General features: G+C 43.3%; 2 protein-coding genes across 5 annotated transcripts; both read left to right on the forward strand.

Annotated features, from left to right (window-relative positions):
• Positions 1-327: 327 nt before the first annotated feature.
• Positions 328-12104, forward strand: fdft1 (farnesyl-diphosphate farnesyltransferase 1). 2 transcript variants are annotated; one of them, XM_049589899.1, is made up of 8 exons: positions 328-566; positions 4162-4259; positions 5801-5984; positions 7136-7264; positions 7479-7670; positions 9769-9945; positions 10087-10239; positions 10319-12104. In XM_049589899.1, the coding sequence occupies exons 1-8, from the start codon at positions 468-470 to the stop codon at positions 10544-10546; spliced, it is 1260 nt and encodes a 419-aa protein (XP_049445856.1). In that variant the 5' UTR covers positions 328-467; the 3' UTR covers positions 10547-12104. The 2 variants fall into 2 exon arrangements, with proteins under 2 accessions (XP_049445856.1, XP_049445855.1); XM_049589898.1 differs by lacking the exon at positions 328-566 and having other exon boundaries at positions 3148-4259.
• A 378-nt stretch (positions 12105-12482) lies between these two features.
• On the forward strand, positions 12483-19369 carry ctsbb (cathepsin Bb). Of its 3 annotated transcripts, none has more exons than XM_049589901.1 (10): positions 12483-12584; positions 14378-14501; positions 14637-14722; positions 14864-14978; positions 15106-15221; positions 16814-16899; positions 16997-17140; positions 17244-17360; positions 18813-18941; positions 19064-19369. In XM_049589901.1, exons 2-10 carry the CDS (start codon positions 14379-14381, stop codon positions 19138-19140), a joined length of 993 nt encoding a protein of 330 aa, XP_049445858.1. In that variant the 5' UTR covers positions 12483-12584; position 14378; the 3' UTR covers positions 19141-19369. The 3 variants fall into 3 exon arrangements, with proteins under 3 accessions (XP_049445858.1, XP_049445859.1, XP_049445857.1); XM_049589902.1 differs by lacking the exon at positions 12483-12584 and adding an exon at positions 14016-14159; XM_049589900.1 differs by lacking the exon at positions 12483-12584 and adding an exon at positions 14078-14236.
• Positions 19370-20763: the final 1394 nt, after the last annotated feature.

The following is a 20763-nucleotide window of genomic DNA, read 5'->3' on the forward strand; positions in this document are numbered from 1 at the left end:
TTTATACATGTTAGGGGATGATATATATATATATATATATATATATATATATATATCACACACACTGTGTCAGACAGTGTGTTAGTGTGTAAACACCCCGGTAATCACCACCAACAGGTATCAGTCCCAGGATTAGATAACTTTAATGAGCAGGTACAGGTTCCCTCTCGGATCAATGACGGACCAATCAGAAGCCGCGCTCCGCTGACAGCCCGCTGAGGCGGGGCATCACACCAGACGCTCTGCGCGCTCATTGGACGCTGCGCGCTATGCCCATGACTCGCCAACCAATCAGAGGCGTCAGTCGATCTGACGAAGTTGGTGCCAGAGAGCCGCATCCTCTCCCTGCTGCTGCCGCTGCTGTGCTGCCGCTGCTGCATCTCAACGACGCATCGCGTTGATGGGGAACATCTCTGTAGGGGCACACATCACTTTGACAGAGTAACAGATCTACACCACAAAGCAACATGGACATCCTGAAGTCACTGGGCCACCCGGAGGAGATATTCAACCTGTTTAAGTTTAAAATGGGAGGCTGCAGAGCCGTCATGCCAAAGTTGGACTACGTGAGTAATTCCTCTTTTTGAACACACACACTAAGAATAAACATGTGCGCATAAAGAAAGCATCGACAGATCGGAAAGATGTCTGCATTAACAGATTTAACCTCTCGGATCAAGTAGCACATCATTTCCCCCCCCCCCCCCCCCCCCGACAGCGTCATATCTGCTCCTCTACAGCAACACGGAAACACACACATGCCTGCTATCACCAAATAACCTGCATTAATGGATCAGCCTATATGGTGCTCAGTGGTGCTGCATGAGCCCATGGAAACACACTCAGATAGTTGCACTCATTAGATCTCTCACTCCTGCGCTGGCTCGGATGTACACAGGCAGATATGACCATTGACTTGGGATTTACGTTACGTAATGAGCTTGCAGGGTTCAGCGGCGGGGAGAGGTGCTGTGCGCATGTTTGACGGCTAATCCTAACGTTTTAACACCAATGTCACCCCGAAGGAGAGGGGAAGCCAGAGAGGGATAGTCTATATTAACTGCATCATGATTTGTCCAGTGAGTCTATACAAGGCCCAGTGTCCCAATGCAGAAGTTTAACTCAATCATGCATTGTGAATCAGGTCATGTCATTAGAGTAATAGTTTTTCAGGATGGTGTTGGATGCAAGATCATCCTCACTTATCTTTGGGAGTAGGATGAAGGCTCTTAAAACAAGCTCACAGTGTGTCCTGTATGCAAATCATGTCTGTGTTCAGAGTAGATGCTAATACCACAATGCAAAAGCCCAACCAGGCAACAGTGCAGAGGTGGATTTAGTTACTACCCATGGGTGTACTGGCACCAACCGGTGTTGCAGCTTTTTCCGTGACCTCATCAAATTATCCTGCAAAAGTAGCCACACACTTCTTTTCAGTCATTTAAATTGATAAACTGAGCTATTAAAACAAAGAGGAAATTCAGTTTGACTCTTAGGATTTTGCAATATTGGCAACCCCCTAATATTTAGATGGAATCACAGATTTTGATTATGGTGACAGAGCACCTGATATCACTGGAGTTCAGACACCTGGCTCAGGAATACAGAGACGTTATCTCAGATATCTGCCACCGCATATGCTTTGGAGTAGGAATGGCTGGATTCCTGGAAAAGAAAGCGGGATCCATGACGGAGTACTTACCCCTAATATTTTTTGTCAAAACATCAATATTTTTCCACATTTACGCTTCTAGCACCACGGAATCTGACAGCAGGTCACAGATTGTACTGCAACACCTGCACATACAGTCCTTCCCACTGTCTCCCACCAGGTGTCAACAAAGTACACTGCTATGCCGTGTATGGTTTGCGGCAAGAACAGCTTGGTTCACCTCTGGGCCCTGTTTTTCAAATGTGGTTAAACTAATTTGAGCTTACATGCTGTTACCAGGCTACTCTAATCTTCTTATTTGGCTAATTTTGAACATTTGAAAGCAGTCTGCAGATTTATTAGTTGATCCTGGACGAAGTTAACACTGTGCTCTTATTTTGAAAGAGAGGCAAAATGAGAAGAGAGTTGAAATTATAGTCAGAGTTCATATTATTGGTCGAGTGCTGATCATGTCATTGCAGTTTCATGAGGTAGATGTGTTGAGAACCGTCCCAGCATGCACCGGTGTAATAAAATCATGGACATTATGTGCTTTCCTGGACTTACAGGTGTTGTTTTGCTCTTTCACTCCACACTTTAATCATTGTAAAACACTTTGAGGCAACCAGTGAATGTTGTTTGACTATGGGTGTATGATTGGTTGGGGCCTCCTGTGAGTGTGCAAGAGACATTTGAGTGATAATCATAATACTGCTGTGGAGAATGTCAAAGTACATCGTGCTGTGTAGGATGAGGGTGCCATCTTTGAGATATGCACCCTGTTATCTCTGTTACCGAAGTGTATGCACTCAGTCCAAAAGAGCTTACAATACAACCTGCTCTGTGATTAATTAATCTAAATTAATCACATACATCAATTTTTGCTGTGAAAGTATCAAAAAAATTCAATTGGAATTAATTCTGGAGTTCGTCAGTCACAGGCAGACTTACTCTTTTTGTGTCTGATTGCCTGGTTGAGTGTAGCTTGACGAGGCTGTGCTAGCCCTGACCGGATTCACTGCTAAATACTTTGCATTGAGGTGATATTTCAGGCCTGAAATACTCAGATGGTATGACAATTCTTTACTGCAGAAATTGCAGAGAACAGGTGTTTTTTTTTTTACATGTAAATATTCCATTTCATTCATGTCTGCCAAAGTCACTGTGGCCTTCAATGGCGCACTGGGTCAAAGGGCACCACAGTGTTTTTTTTAATGTGTTATTTTATCTGTGATTAATCAATGGACATTAAAGTGTTATTTTGCCAGGCGTAATAAAAAAGATAATAGCAGCAGAATATCTAATAGAGTAGCTTTAACTGCACAAACTATTCAGCAAAGTGACTTTGCAGTTAACCCTTTAATTTAAAATTTGTTGCGACACTTTAATGTCAAATTAAATGCAATGTATTCTAGCTCTTTTTGCTTACAATATTTTGGGTTGTTTTGAGCTTTTTTTAGTGCATAAACTTTTATTTTGTTGTATTGTTTATCATGTATGCATACAAGTAACTTAATTGTGATGATTGTTAACAGGCCTGCACTTCTGTAGGTTTAGATTTCAGGACATGAAGAACCAAAAAATTATTCAGACTCATGTCAAATAATCAACATTATAATCTGGATATCTCCATGTTTGCAGAACTGGCTCCTATTTTTGACAGTGTTAATAAGATTTGCTGGATATTAACCTGTATGAAAGGGTGGAAGTAATAAGACAGCACTGTATGACCTATATTACATGCAATCGCTGGTGACTGGAGACCAAAACATGTATGAGTGCCTCCCTCATGGTGACGATGGTCCCATAGCTCAACCTCCTGCACTCTGTATGCGTGTGCGCAACATGAGTTTGCATACGCAGCTCCAAATATGACCTACTATTCTAGAAGTGTGTTTCAACTGCAATCTCTAGCTTCACTCATATCACTCTCTGCTCTCTGCTGTGACACAGTCATGTATGTGAGGTTTGCAGCGGGTTGCACACACGTTTCCTCTGCAGAAACATGATGAAATGGCTCGTGTTGTTTTTGGTAGAAGTGGGAGGAGCAACAGCGTGATCATAACAGCAGATCTACAGACGCTCTGCGCAGACCCTGTTGGAGGATACAGTGTGCTCAGATCAGCGGTGCGCCGCATTTAGCTCCCCCCGTCCTCTCTAAGCGTTTTTCACCTTACTCGACCCCTCTGCTCGCTTGTCCTCTACATGCTCCAAACCTCCCCACTAACCGGGCCGTCGACATGGACGGAGTCGCTTCATAGCCGCAGCAGGGTCGGTGGGGCTCTCAGGTTATTCGCATGGCCGGAGCATGCTGCAAGTGTCCAGTCTCTCTGTCCGTGTTCAAGCGCTCTTTCTCGGTGGCGCCGCGGGGCAGCGGGTCCGCTCCTCGGTGCCTCCTGCCGGGCCGGAGGCTGGGGGAGCGGGGCCTTCAGGAGGCCGCCCGACCCTCCAGCGTCTTCAGACCTGCAGGCTTTTACCGACACACGACCTTCTTCTGTCTCTCCTGCCAGGAGGCCATGACGGAGAGTCTGCGGACCTGCTATCTGTACCTGAACCAGACCAGTAGGAGCTTTGCAGCTGTGATCCAGGCGCTGGACGGGGAGCTGAGGTGAGTTAAAGCTGGCTGTAGGTGGAGAGGGGTGTGTCTGCAGGCATGTTTTCTTTCCTGAAGGGCAGAGCCAGGGGCGGTGGCTGGGCACTTCCCTTTTTCCTCGCCACCAGGCCAGCATTTCACTGTGAACTTGTGCAGAGTGGCACGTGTACACAGTTGACACTGCTTCCAGCATGTTTGTCATAGACTAACGTTACATGGACTGGATCTTATAAATTCTCTGGTGCATTTGTCAGTGAACAGCCCATATATGATTTTGCACAAGCCAGTGTATCAGTAGCTAATCAGTAGCTAATCGACTGCACCACATGCAGCAGCCTCAGTTAACTATCATGCAGCTCATGGCTTATCCAAACCTTTCAGCAGATTTAAAGGAGCAGTACACCTGTTTTAAAAATGTACACGTTGTTCCAATGATCTTAAACACAACAAAATACAAGGCAACAGGCACAACTCTCTCCTGAATCCAAAAACTAGAGTGCTAAAACTCAAGTCTGGAGCTGCTCCATAGACAAAGCTGTTATAGATCAGTGGTTCCCAACTAGTGGGTCGAGGTCCAAAAGTGGGTCATGGGTCCATTCTGAATGGACTGCAGGTGACTAGTGAATTTGTCAACTTTGTAAAAAACACACTTTATTTTGAAATACAGTGAATTTCTGGCACAGAGTTTTTAATTTGAGGTGGCGTTTCCTGCCGTAGAGTGAGTGACTAACGGACAGCTCCTTTACAGAGACAGAAAACTAGCTGGACGACAGATTTGACACTGAATATATTAAACTGTGCAGACCTTAAACTGATGACGAGGGGCGGTACACATGTCACGTCTTTAACTGCCTGGAAAATGTTCATTTAGTCTATAGAATATAATGTATGGTAACTGGTAAATAAATTAAAGTTAATGAACAAGTATTCATCAGCTCTGACAGGGTATCCCCCATAATATCAATCAGTCAACGTGTAAACAAACAAATGTTTAAATGCAGCCATTCAGGAGAGAGTTTAATGTGTATTTAAGTTAAAGTAACACCCATCCATCCACCTGGTTATTCGTATCTGGGTCACGGGGGCAGCAGGATGATGATATGATGATAATTAATGATCATCATCACTCAGGTCAGATTTGTCAGCAGAGACATGTCAGTTTGTAAATGCTCATCTTAAGAGTGTGTGTGTGTGTGTGTGTGTGTGTGTGTGTGTGTGTGTGTGCACTGTATATATCCTGGGTCAAAGGGAATCCTCTACATATAGACTAACCTGATCTGTGGCGACCTGCTTGACTTGCCTGCTATATTTATCACCTTGTGTCAGCCCCTCTATTTATTATATGTTTACCTTCTTTACTGTAACTTTTTATTGTACCTTACTTTTCATTTTTAACCAATGCTTCTTGTTTTGCTCTGTCCCCTTTCCTGCTGTAGCAGTGCAAATTTCCCAGCTGTGGGACTACTACAGGATTATCTTATCTTTTCTTGCATGTGAAGGACACGACAGCCTTTCAGTCAGCATGTGAAATCTCATCTCATGTCTTTCTCTTCCAGACATGCCGTTTGTATTTTCTACCTGGTGCTGCGAGCACTGGACACAGTGGAGGACGACATGACCATCCCTCTGGATAAGAAGGTTCCCATGCTGAACGACTTCCACACCTACCTGTACCAGGATGAGTGGTGCTTCACAGAGAGCCAGGAGAAGGACCGACAGGTTCTGGCAGATTTCCCCACGGTCAGTAGCACTGTGTGGTGGTTTGTAGAAGGGCAGTAGGCAGTAAAGATGAGCAAGGATTACATTATCTGTATCAGCAGCTGTACTTGAGTGGGCGGAGTGTAGAGCAGACATGGGTGGAACTTAAACTGAAAGTGTGTGGGACCCAACCAGACGTTATATTTTTCAGCCTTAAATTGATGTGGGTTAATCAAAAGTTGCTATGTTTATTATTTATCAGAAGTTGTTTACAGAGCAGACTCAGGATTGAGCTTCAGATCATTTTTGATCACAGGACTAAGAGATTGAACACAGCTACCCAAATGAGGATTTTCCTTCATTATACATATAGTGTCCCCATACCAGGCAAGGTACTCTGTCTCTGTCCCAACCCTCACCTATGGTCATGAGCTCTGGGTAGTGACCGAAAGAATGAGATCGTGGATACAAATGAGTTTCCTCAGAAGGGTGGCTGAGCTCAGCCTTAAAGATAGGGTAAGGAGTTCGGACATCCAGAGGGAGCTCGGAGTAGAGCTGCTGCTCCTTTGCGTCGAAAGAGGTCAGTTGAGGTGGTTCAGGCATCTGATCAGGACGCCTCCTGTTAGAAGTGTTCAGGGCACGTCCCACTGGTAGGAGGCCTCAGGGCAGACCCAGAACACGCTGGAGGGATTACGTATCTCATCTGGCCTGGGTACGCCTTGGCATCCCCCAGGAGGAGCTGGAAAGCATTGCTGGGGAGAGGGATGTCTGGGGTGCTTTGCTTGGCCTGCTGCCCATGCTGCCCGGTTTCGGATAAGTGGCTGAAAATGGATGGATGGACAATCATAAAGTGACATGTTACGCGGATGATACTAGTTTTCTTTATAGCCCGGTACATTATCCATACTGCATACTCATTTTGTCGAAGTATTCGGCTCAGCTCCAGTAGGCATATACATTAGGCTCACCAAGCTTAATGAACAGATCCGGTCTCTATTTTAAATTCAAGAGTAACAGACAAACAGCATTCAGATTCATTTTCTAGTTCTTATACACCAACAGAATAAAATAAAATACCATGTTAATTGCAGGGTTTAGTTTAGTAAATTGGTTGTCTAAAATCTATGATGGTACTCAGATTAAAGGCTGTTATAAACCAGTAACTATAATCTCCATGTGTGTCTCTGATCCAGATATCACTGGAATTCAGAAACCTGGCTCAGGAATACAGAGACGTCATCTCAGATATCTGCCACCGTATGGGAGTCGGAATGGCTGAATTCCTGGAAAAGAAAGTGGGATCCATGAAGGAATGGGACCTGGTAAATATTTACCTTGTGTCACAGCTATGTGAAGATTGCAGCAAAAATGTAAATCTGTGTTAAATAACAGTAAGAAAAAAATGACTGTAGCAACACAAACAGATCTCTGGCACTGTTTGTGGTACGCTGCACTGGCCGTGACATTTTTATCATACTTGTTAAGCTGTCACTATAGAATCTGACACCATGTCGTCTCTTTTCATCCTCTGTGCAGTATTGTCACTACGTGGCGGGGCTGGTGGGTATCGGTCTGTCCCAGCTGTTCTCTGCGTCCCAGCTGGAGGACCCCGAGGTGGGGCGCGACACCGAGCTGGCCAACTCCATGGGCCTGTTCCTCCAGAAGACCAACATCATCCGAGACTATCTGGAGGACACGCAAGAGGGACGTGCCTTCTGGCCACAAGAGGTGAGATTGGGAATGTGTGCTTTTGTCCTATTATGAGTGTGTTTGTTTTACCCGTGTGACGTAAACGAGCCTCACGGTTATTCAGTATGGTGTAATATATAATAGACAGTTGTGGCTGGATTGTGTTTTCTGGTTGTCTGTCTGTCCCATTCTTGTGAGCACGATAACTCAGGAGTGCCTGGAGGGAATTTCTTCAAATGTGGCACAAACGTCCACTTGGACTTTACGATGAACTGATTAGATTTTGGTGGTCACAGGTCAAAGGTCAAAGTCACTGTGACCTCGTAAAACATGTTATTGGCCATTGTCTTTGCTAATTATTACAAAATTTGACACAAATGTCTAACAGGATTAAATGATGAAGCAATGACTTTTTATATCTAAAACAAAGGTCATCTTCACTGTGACGTCATAATGTTCTGCAAAAACACTTTTCTGGCTGTTACTCAACGTCATATCTCAGGAACAGAAGGGGAGACATTTGATCAGCTACTGAACTGGTGACTGTGATTTTGGGTGTCTTTAAAACTGCGCTGGTTGTGCTGAGGCAGGGAAGATGTGTGTGAAACATCCATGTTTTATAATTTGTAGCTTTTCCTCAGAGACATTCATATCTGAAACATTGTTATCTGTCATGACTTAATATGAATCTGGACAGACATGGATGTAAACTGCAACTTGACTGGTTGTTGAAGGCAGACAACCATGAGGCGGTAATTCTAGTTTTGTCTTAGGACGGCAAAGGCATCACCCACCCTATTCTGCTTTACTCTGCCTTGCTGGCAATGAATGCTGACCAGTCAGAGGGAGAGGAGGGTGGGTCATGCTGTTGCCATCCTAGAAAGAAAATGGCTTTAGGGAGAGGTGCTTGAAGACATGGGCTAAAACGGAGCATCTCAGACAGAGGAAACACCTCAGAAATTGATCCCAGAGGGGAAACTGTGATTCGTTACAGTTGCTCCGATGTAAAGAATAGAGAATTATAAGAAGAATAAGAGTATGAAATAAAATTATATAAATATAAAGCACCCCGCGACCCTCAAGAGGATGAAGCGGTTAGAAGATGAATGAAATATAAAGCAATAAAATAAAATAGAAATGAAATGTGCATTATGCTACTGTGTCTAACACTTGCACTTAAGATATAAAAATTTAAATATTCAAATAAGATACATAAAATACATATCATCACAGCGCTGGGACTGTAAGTGTGATCATTTAACTACACTACATACATCAGTATATAAGCAATATATACAGTCATGTGCATTGTATGACGAATTAATATATACATTCAAGAGGTGAAAAATATTGCACAGAATCGTGCAGCAGTTGAATTATTGCACCTAATAGATCATTATGAATTATAAATGCAGTAGGTTAAAAAGTTCCAAATGCCAGTCTACTGACTCTAGCCTCGCGTCACCAGGCTCTTGGTTTCCATTCACTCTGAATTTTGTCTGGATTCTGGTTCCAGTCTAGAGAGCAGATCCAGAATTCACCAAATTCACCAAAGTAAAAGTGTTCACCAAAGTAAAATTTTAAATTCTGGTGCACCATCGATTTGGGGTGATGAGGGGTGTAAGAAAATCGATTAACTCAGTGGCTTGGGCCTTTCTTGTAAATTATATTCTTTAAATTAAAAAGTTTCACTGCATTTTTATTAGCTTGGTGCTTTTATTTTGACGGAAAGGCGCATCCATCGAATTTCGGATCCTGTCTCTCTCGCCCTGGTTCCGGTACCTTACCAAAACGGCCACTAAACGGCCCCAGACTAACTGACTCAGAGCGGCTGACACTCTGGGGGAGTAGTTGTACAGGTTGATGGAAAGCGGCAGGAATGACTTCCTGTGGCGCTCTGTGGTGCATCTTGGGAGAATGAGTCTTATCTTAAATAGAGGTATGAACCTGAAAGTAAGCATAATAGGTCAGCTTCTAAGAATATGCTTGAGAATAGTTTTAAAGCAGTAAAGGGAGAGTAAAAGAAAAACAAACATGACTTCTCTCCACATGTCGCTTATGTTGCTTAGAGATCTGCTGCATATCGAAAGAACACAGTACCTTACGTGATGTGCTAATATCTCGTGTCCCTGTGCAGGCTTGGAGTCAGTTTGCCAATCGGCTGGAGGACTTGGCTCAGCCTGAGAAGCTGGAGTCGGCTCTCTCCTGCCTCAATATGCTGGTCACTGATGCTCTGCGACATGTACCCGATGTTATCGCCTACCTGTCCCGCCTGCGCAACCAGAGCGTCTTCAATTTCTGTGCCATTCCACAGGTACACAGTGGTGTATAATTTACTGCCCCCGACCAATGCAGTGATTTAATTTGATTGGTATGATGTGATATTCAAACAGCACAGCTCTGGTAGAGTTGACAGATGCAAGAGATTTTGACCGCACATTTCTCTCTCGACCAGGTGATGGCAATAGCTACACTGTCGACGTGCTACAACAACCCCATGGTGTTCCAGGGAGTGGTGAAGATCAGGAAGGGACAGGCAGTCACACTCATGATGGAAGCCACCAACATGACAGCTGTGCAGACCATCATCTCCCAGTACAGCCAGGAGGTGGGTGTGTTTTTCTGTTTGCTTTCATACACCAGCCATATTGGAGCACTTTAACACCTCTCACTCTCCCTCTCTGCAGATTCTACAGAAGGTCTCCCTCACGGACCTGTCGCGGGACAAGACCCTGCACATCCTAGCTGTGATCCAAGAGAAGTCCGCCCTGTCACAGTCCAGCCTCCCCTCCAGGACCCCCCACCTGTCGCCCATGTACCTGTCTGCCGCCATGCTGCTCGCCGCTCTCAGCTGGCAGTACCTTAGCACCACCGCAGCACAGGCACAGGGCACTGGAGACATGCAGGGACAGTGAACTCATCCATCCTCACCTTTTCCGGGGGGCCCACAGACTCAGAAAGCCCCTTTGCCCACTCTGGAGGTGTGGATCTCCTCTGACTGGAGGAATCTGAAGCCCTTCTTCCCTCTTTGCCCTCTTGATTATGGCCGTTACAGGACCATGGACATGTGTAGACTGTGGACGGTTTCTGGTAGCAGGCTGGTCTCTTTAGGTTGTGTGACAGTTATTTTGAGTAGTCCATCCTGCGTCTGGATAAATGATTCCCACACAGTGTTGTGTGGTTAATTCACCAGCATAAATGGCACATTGACAATTCAGGGTGTTTTGTTGTTTGATGTAATTTTATTTGTTGTTTGATTTGTTTAAAACATTTTGACCCATACTTCAATACTTCAATACTTCAAATTACAAATGTGAGTTTGTCTGGAACCTCTAAGTTTATTTTCGATATCCAAGGATAGACTTACCACCAATCAGAGCAACAGAATGACAAGCGCTGAGTGACGAACAAATGTAAACAGACTACAGCATGCAGAGATGAGCGGGTGTTGCTGTTTGACGTGATCGAGGCTTCTAACACAACGTCTCACATTAGCAGCAGGCATCTTGGTTGTTTTTGAAAAAGCCTCCATAGTGCAGCTCTTTATTAATCTAGGTTTATGCTCACTATTGTGTCCCTGGCGCAAAGGTGCACAAGCCAAAAATGATGTTGTTGAAGGCTCTGCCAGTTGTAAATCACTGACTCAAGACCAGAGACCAGACTGGAATCACAACAGCACCTTTTGGGGGAAAGAAACGCGCTTTCACGTCAGAAGAGAAACAACAAAATGCCAAAAGCTGTTGTGTAGCAGGTTATAACTGAGGCTAAGATCTGAGGCACATGAGATACGTGAATCTTCACTGTCAGTGTCGAGAATCTCTAAATGATGCTGGTGACAGTTAAACCTGAAGGACAGGGAAGTTAGTAGTTTTATTTTCCACCTAAAGTGTGCTGAACTGGTGAAGTGCACATGACATGACACTGCCCATTTCAGGATTTTGGTGAACATAGTCACCAAACTCTGTTAAGTTTTTCTTTTAATTTTGTGTCAAATCTTCATATTTTTCATGTCAAAGCTGGCTTAATATTCCACTTGTTATGTTTCCACAGGAGAAACACTCAAATGAAATTCATCACAGTGCACTTTACAGCAAATGCACTGCGTGTTAGCGTAGATGACGTGGACAGCATCCACTCACAGTAGAGCTTTATTTCACCTTTATGTCTGTGTTCTGTTTCTGTTGTTTTGAAATAGCTGGAAAAAAAGGAAAAAAAAAAAATCCAAGGTAGTTTTGACATGGACTGTTTAAAATGAACGAGGGAGAACAAATGTAATTTCTGCTACATTTGATACATAAAAAGATGCACACTGAGAATGCTAGCTAAAGTGTCCTTAACACAGCTTTGGTGAGTAGAAAGGCTAGCACACAGTAACCTTGTACAGAACCAAAGGAGAGCTACAAACATTGCTATGTAATGTGACATTTTGATTTGTACATATTTGAACAAATAAAGAGGTTGAAAGAATTTGAACAGCCTGAATGCTGATTTTGCACATTTTGCACAAGTCACAGTTTGGTTTGCAGTCTGGTGACTGTCATGGGGTTAAAATCAGTGAATTAGTTTATAGATGCCAGACTGTAAAGTTATATTTTACAGCAGTTTCAAGCCTTGTATATTTTGCTTTGTTTTCGTTAGTGATATGAGATTGCATATGCGTGAACATGCAGAAATCATCATGAAGCAAAACAAAGCAAAGCAAATATTTTAATGAAGCCAAAAACAAACGGCCAAAATGTTTTCTTGTTGCCAGGTCAGGATTTTATGATCACCTGTCAACCTCTATGTCAGTCACATGAGGTGATTACTGACGATGCTTTAATTACACAGACATGTGAGTCCATAACTTGCTGCTTGTAAAAAGGGGCAGTAAGAAGCGAGACGACTGGTGTTTGATTCAGTGACAGAAAGGAATCGCCCAGAAGAACATCCTTCGATACAACTGCAACCCAGGTAAAAGTCAAGACTTCAATTTAGGAAATTGTTTTTCATTTTCTCTGTAATGTCTTTAATGATACTTAATGTTCATAACATCTTAACATTTGAGTAGTGCTGGGCAATATTACCGATACTAAATCAATACAGTGACTTGAGACGAGATGTGTTCTCAGATTTTGGATATCATGATATTTTAAGTGTTGTCTTTCCCTGGTTTTACAGACTTAAAGCTGTTTAATAATTTGCCTTTACCCACTTAATCATTATATCCACATTACTGAGGATTATTTATCAAAAATACCATTATATAAATATTTGTGAAAGTATATTTCACATTTATATTTGAACTGATGTTAAGAAGAAAAGAGTTTGTGCAGGGGAGAGCACAGCACAACCTTACATGGGGTAAATTGTAACATGGACTTTTTAAGTGGTGACACAGGGGTGATCCTTCTGTGCTGCTGGCCAGTTGACTGCAATACCACCAAACAGTGACCTGCGAAACTCCATGGAGATTGGACGTGTCAAAGAGCTTGCCTTTTTTGGCTGTTTTGAGTACATTTCTTTATCATACTTGTTTTTCGATAACTAAGCTGTCTATGTAAGTCAGCGAATGCGACCGTGTATCATCTTAATAACTGTCTCCTTGCCTAAAATATAGCACTGTTTGGAACTGCGTAACCAACTCCCAGCAAGTGTTAGCTAGGCTAGATAAAATTTCCACATAGCACGTTTAGTTGTAACGTGGTGATGCAACTAATTCAGTGCCTAATTCAATGTGGATGAGGCAGAGTCACTCAACAGGCTAAATCCAAAAAACAAGAAAAGGACACTGGGAGACAAAAGGCTGGAACACTACATACACATACATACATTTATCCATCAATCTATCACAGATTCATTAAGATCAGATTAATTAATCATCAGAGGCATTGGTGGTTAGATGAGGGATGTACAGATGTTCGGATACCTAGCACAGACAGATCCATAAACAGCACCAGCCTCTAGTAAGTAAATAGAACTGTGCCCCTCTAGATACTACTAGTCAAACATAGAGTGAACAGGCAGGTGAAAAAGTGATAGTTTTGTTGGCTCGGAGTCTTCCAGGACACAGGTTCAGTCCAAAGCACTTGGTGTGTCATGCCAAAACAGAAAACAGGTGAGTCAGTGACGTCCACTGGATGCATACAAAGACTAAACAGTTCAAACGTGTGCAGTGGTACCATGAGGGAGTAGACGGGAGGGGATGTCAGATGAGTAGAGGGTCCAACATCAGTTAACACACAAGGGAAGCCAACACACCTGTGAGGAGCCGCCTGTAGGTAGGACAGAACTGGCAAGGAGTCAAGGAACCATCAGTGATGATGAGTGGATGCCAAGTCGTGCACAGAAAGACAGAATGTGCAGCCATGCGGAGAGATAACTCAGCAAAGGAAATCACATGCCTAGGAACAAGGAAGCAGAGCTCTTGGTCAAGGACAGAAGGCTGAGTTGTTTGCCGAGGAACAGGTGAAGCAGGATAGTCAGAGGCAGGCGAGGTCGGCAACGAGAAAGCAGCGTGGGAACTCATGTTGGGAAGTTCTTGCATAGGTATGACAAAGAACGATCTGGCCGGGAGAGTCTGTGAGGCTGGAGTATTTAAAGTGTCAGGGAGCAATGAGGCACAGGTGAGAGGAGGATAAAGCTGTGATTGCCTTGAGATGCTCATTCAGTAATGTCTCATAAAACAACAACCTCTCTCTTTTAATTAATGGTTATATTGTAGGTGAGGACATTGAGCTTAAGTCTAATTGTCATCTGCCTCACAGGATGCGTTCCCTGGCTCTCATTTCTGTACTTGTGACAGTCTCTGTCACCTGGGCTCGGCCTCACCACCCTCATGCTTCCTCAGAGATGATCAACCTTATTAACAAAGCCAACACCACCTGGACGGTGAGTACACTGGGGTATTCCTGCATTGCTGCTAACTATCTTTGCAGCATATGGTCACCTGAGGAAACCCTGCTGTCACAGACTGTGGTTGTGAATGTTGTGATTTCTGTAATCTCTCATTTGCTTTTACTCCAGGCCGGGGAGAACTTCCACAACATTGATATCAGTTACGTGAAGGGACTGTGTGGAACCATACTGAATGGACCCAAGCTGCCAGAGGTGTAAGTTTAACCATGTATGAGGGCATGTGGGTGTTATACGTGTGTGAGAGTGTGTGTAGTCTCTCACATGCCCAAACAGGTGACAGTCAGCAGGCTCACCTTATCTGCAGTGCTCAGTGACCGTCGTCCTCTCTTGTTCAGGGTTCACAGTACGGAAGGCATAAAGCTGCCAGACAGCTTTGACCCGCGCCAGGAGTGGCCCAACTGTCCCACAATCAAACAGATCAGAGACCAGGGATCCTGTGGGTCCTGCTGGGTAATGTAGACCAACAAAAGGACACAAATCAAAGGGCAGGACAAACTGTAACAGTGGTTCAACTGATGGAAACCAAAAGATAACTAAAGTGCATAAACCAATGTTCCCTTTTGTTGATTGCCCACAGGCCTTTGGGGCAGTTGAGGCGATATCCGACAGGATATGTATCCACAGCGGTGGTAAGATCTCTGTGGAGATCTCTGCTGAAGATCTGCTCTCCTGCTGTGATGACTGTGGCATGGGGTGAGTACTTTAGTAACGAAATTAGTGTATTCCAGGTGTGTTAAAGGAATACTTCACTCCCAAAATGATCATTTATATATCAATTACTCACTCCGTGTTATGATGAATTTGTGAAGAAAGCCTTTATTTTCTCACATGCCTCCATGGTAAACGAAGAATCCAAAAGTGGAGAAAACTCTTGATGAATTGGGGTAAATGGGGTCCATGTTTAACAACAGCAAAATTATATCAAAACATCTGTTCAAACTCTCAAACAACTTGTGCAGCATAATCCATGTCTCATTTATTCAGTGGTACGCTCAGTACTTCCCAAACAGACAGCCCTTTCTGGAGGGGAACTGAATTAAACATGAAGCTTACTGATCCTTTCTTCAAATCAGTTAGGTTGTTTTATTATGTTTGGATTCACCAAAGCCACACAACACCACAAACAAAGTAACTGAGTGAGGCAGCGGTACACCAGCAGCTCTCATGTTAAGTGAGGTAAAATTACTTTTTTGTTGATTGAGTCTGGATTTGAAGAAAGCAGATTTAGGGTGCTTTCACACCTGCCCTTGTTGGTTCGCTTCAATCGAACTCAATCGAAATTGTTTGCCCCCTAAGTGCAGCTCGTTTGGGCAGGTGTGAACACAGCAATCACACTCAGATGTGCACCAAAACAACTGGACCGAGACCTTCTTGAAGAGGTGGTCTCAGTCTGGTTCCAGACGAACTCTGGTGCGGTTCGTTTGTGGTGAGAACGTGTTCCGACCTGGATCTGAACCAACTGCAGTCACATGACACATTGTTTGGGTTAAACATGAGCATGTTACAGTCCTGGAGGATTATTAATGTGCACCTCCTCCTGTACTGCCTTAATATGCACATTCAGCACATCCAATGCATCAAAACATTGTTTTCTAGTTGGAGCCGCGCCTCGTTTTCAAACTGTATGGTTTGACTAAAATGAACAATGACAGCAATATAGTCCACGATGAGCAGCGCTAAAATCAACCTGCGTAGTTGTCCCTCCATTGTGACATTAGAAAGTGTCACATTTATCTTGCAAGTGTACTCTTCTTCAACGTTTTGTTTACTTCCTGGACTTTTCCCACATGGAAATTCTGACCAATCAAGAGCAGCTTTCTCACACAAGGCATTTTGTAAATGCTGCCATGAGAACACGAACCAACTCTAGGCAGTTATACAACTTCGTAACAAAATTAGACCCTGATTCAGACTGAAGTAAGACAACTCTAGGTCTGAAAGCACCCTGAGTTTCAGGACCGTTTGTTCAGGAAGTACTGAGCATGGATAAATGAGACGTGGATTATACTGCACGAGATGTGTGAGAGTTTGTAAATGTATTTTTGGATATAGTTTTACTGTAGTTTAATGCAGTCGCCTCTGACTGCAATTCATCAAGCGTTTTCTCCGCTTTTGGATTCCCCGTTCACCATGGAGGAATGCGAGGAAAACAGTTTCTCCATGAATTCAACATAACATGGGGTGAGCAACTCATATACAAATGATTATTTTAGGGGGTGAAGTATTGCTGTAGGAGAACACTGAACAATAATGCTTGTGGTGTTTTTATTTGAATGTGGATGCAGCTGTTTTGGTGGTTATCCCGAAGCTGCTTGGGAGTTCTGGGCAAAGAAAGGACTGGTGACAGGAGGCCTGTATGGAACCAATGTTGGTAGGTGTATCTTCAGTGTGAACTGAAACAGCTTTTTAAGGAAGCATTAAAAGAAAGTATTTAAAGTCTGAGCTGATATTAATGTTGTGCTTGACAGGCTGCCGACCCTACAGCATTGCTCCCTGTGAGCATCACGTGAATGGGACTCGTCCTCCGTGCCAGGGTGAACAGGACACTCCTAAGTGTACGGAGCAGTGCATTGATGGATACTCACCATCCTATCAGAAGGACAAACACTTTGGTAAAGACTATACATTAAAAAGAATCCATTTTCTCCTCCTGCAGCAGCTTCTCTCAGTCATACATTGTCTTGTTTCTATTGTTTCCTGTGTCTCCCTCTTCAGGTAGACGCACATACAATGTCCCAGCCAAACAGGAGCAGATCATGACTGAGCTGTATAAGAACGGGCCTGTGGAGGCAGCCTTCTCTGTATATGCAGATTTTCTGCTGTACAAGACTGGTGAGGCCTTTTTTTTGACTTTGCTGCAAAATTAGATACAACTTTGAAAGTGTATAATGCACACATGCACACAAAGCAGGAAAAGTAACCTCAGTTTCACTTCATCTCAGAATGAAAATTAATGTGAAACCTGCTTTAGTTTGTGTGTTTTATATTCAGTCAGAGACACATGATCATCATGCCATCCCTGTTTGCTTATTTGTATTCCAAATTTTAACCCTACAATAGTGATTCCCAAACTTTTTGTCTCACGAAATGAAATGAAGCAGTATGTGGCTTCTCATCACATATTAAAGAGTAACTTCAAAATGTTTCAACTACACTTTTTCCATGTTTTAATGGGAACAACAACTTTTGAAATTGGTTTGTATCAAGTGAGAGCGCTGCCGAGGACAGTTGCAAAACAGGCTGCAATGTAACCACTCGGGGCATTTGTGCACCATCAATTTACGTCCACTGAAAATGCTTGTTTTTGCCACTGACAGGCTGAGATTGTTATTCTAACTGTGTGACAACATTATGGAAAGGACACTACAGAGATAGAACTTTTGTTAAAGAGTAAGATCTTTTTTGTTCAACCAGAAACAGCCCCAAAATCACTATGGCCAAACCCACCACCAGACTCCCTTTAAATAAACATTTTATCATCATAAAACACACTTCATTAAAAGGCAACTGAAACAAAATATAACTCACAAAAACTGTATTGGTTTGTCTTCCCACTCTTCCAACAATCACCAACTTTGGTTTGGTTGAAATAAACCCTTAATTCACTCAGTGAGATGTGAAAATGTGCTGACTTTATACACGCTGAAATTACTGTTTTTCAAAATGGAGTCTGGTGGGTTTGGCAATAATAGAATAACAATCTGAGCCTGTCAGGGGCAAAAACAAGCACTTCTAGTGGACGTACATTGACAGTGCACAAATGCCCTAAGTGATTAGACTGCAGCTTCTTTAACCGCTGCTTGCTAGAGTGCTCTCTCTCAATACTGGATAAGTTTCAAAAACTGTTGTTCCCATTAGTCAGATAGACACAAAGACTTGAGAACACTGGGTCCAGGTTAAATAAACCAAAGTTTACCCTTTAAGGCGTCAGTGTGGCCATGAGCTGTGAGCAGTTCGACCAAAGAATGACTTTTTCTTCTAGATTATTTCATTTGAAGGATTTGCACATGAAAAGTGCTTATTATAATTGTTATTAGTATTGTAAAGTATTTAGTATTTCACAAGAAAAAAAGTTTTTAAAGGTAAACATAAATGTGTGTAGCTGTCCTACAACATAGAAATGTAGTGATTACTGGTTACTATAAAACTTTGGATGTTGGTGATACAAAAACACACAACCAATCTAAAAGCATAGTTTATCCTTCAGAAAATCAGTAGTAAAATGTGGAAAACAACTCCTCTTTTAAGCCCTATGTTATTGCACTTAACGTTCCTCTACTGCAGGTGTGTACCAGCATGTGACAGGGGAAATGCTGGGCGGTCATGCCATCAAGATCCTCGGCTGGGGAGAGGAGAAGGGGACACCCTACTGGCTGGCTGCGAACTCCTGGAACAGTGACTGGGGAGATAAAGGTACAACAAAATCAGCGATGTATTTCTCTGTCACGTGTTCTGTCAATGTCACATAACCCGACAGTTTAGTGAGTGATATAGCAAAGAAGTTTAAATTACGATTCTGTGTCTTCTTGTTTCAGGTTTCTTCAAAATCAAGCGTGGTAATGACGAGTGTGGCATTGAGTCAGAGGTGGTCACAGGAATCCCACTCAACTAGGTTCAATGAGTCCTAGCTGCAAACAGTCGTCAAATCAAGTTAATCAAGGAAGATTAAAATAAAGATTTTATTTTGTAAGAGACTTGAGTAAGTATTGCATTGAGGTTTCATGCAGCCAACAGGGAATACACTGCACAACATGGTGAACATTAACTTTTGTGCTTACTGTGTTGCTGTTCTAAATGAGTCATTATTTGCATCTCCGTTTGTCCCCCAAATGAACTATTCAGTGTTTCAGTGTGTTTTTAAAAGCCTGTAATAAAAACAAATTCTGTAAAAAAAAAAAAAGAAAAGAAAAGAAGATAAAAGTGTTACTTTTTGAGTCAGACTGTGTGTACAACTTCAGTTTAGGAGGTTTGCATGTCATACGGAGGTCAGAGGAGAATGGCCAGACTAGTTCAACATCACAGAAAGGCAACAGTAACTGAAATGATCACTGGGTACAACCAAGGTCTGCAGAAGACCATCTCTGAACCAACAACACGTCCAACCTTGAAGCAGATGGGCTACAGCAGCAGAAGACCACACCAGGTGCCACTCCTGTCAGCTAACAACAGGAAACTGAGGCTACAGTTCACACAGGCTCACCAAAACTGGACAATAGAAGATTGGAAAAACGTTGCCTGGTCTGATGAGTCTTGATTTCTGCTGCTACATTCAGATGGTAGGGTCAGAATTTGGTGTCATGGATCCATCCTGCCTTGTATCAACGGTTCAGGCTGGTGGTGGTGGTGTAATGGTGTGGGGGATATTTTCTTGGCACACTTTGGGCCCCTTAGTACCAACTGAGCATGGTTTAAACACCACAGCCTACCTGAGTATTGTTGCCGACTGTGTCCATCCCTTTATGACCACAGTGTACCCATCTTCTGATAGCTATTTCCAGCAGGATAACACACCGTGTCACAAAGCTCAAATCATCTCAAACTGGTTTCTTGAACATGATAATGAGTTCACTGTACTCCAATGGCCTCCACAGTCACCAGATCTCAGTCCAATAGAGCACCTTTGGGATTTAAATTCTTGCAACAACTCAAAGCGCTTTTTACACTAAGCATCACATTCACCTATTCACTAACACATTCATACTCTGGTGGCCGAGGCTACCATACAAGGCGCCATGTGCTACTCAGTTTTGAACACACTCGCACAACAATGGAACAGCCATCAGGAGCAATTTGGGGCTCAGTATCTCGCCCAAGGATACTTCGTCATGCGGACTGGAGGAGCTGGGGCTCGAACCGTCGATCTTCTGAATAGTGGACGACCCTCTCTGCTTCCTGATTTCAGCACCTTGTTGTGTCTATGCCATGAAGAATTACGGCAGTTTTGAAGGCAAAAGATGGTCCAACCCGCTAGTAGCAAGGTGTACCGACCTAATAAAGTGGCCGGTGATTGTATAGAGCGTGTGTGTTTTGTAGCAGTTTTGTAGCCTTCCGGTATTTGCTTTAGCAGGTCCGACGTTGCCATGGAAATGGCGGAGGAATATCTGTAGTGATGAGTCAGGTGAACCGTTATGCTAATTTGAGCTCATTCTAACTGTCTCATAGACCAATCAGACAGCTTGGTCGGAACTACTTGTTGTGGAATCCACTGCGCCACACTCCGGTCCAGTAGGTGGCG

Source organism: Epinephelus fuscoguttatus, linkage group LG11 (genome assembly GCF_011397635.1).
Source record: "Epinephelus fuscoguttatus linkage group LG11, E.fuscoguttatus.final_Chr_v1".
Lineage (NCBI taxonomy): Eukaryota > Metazoa > Chordata > Actinopteri > Perciformes > Serranidae > Epinephelus > Epinephelus fuscoguttatus.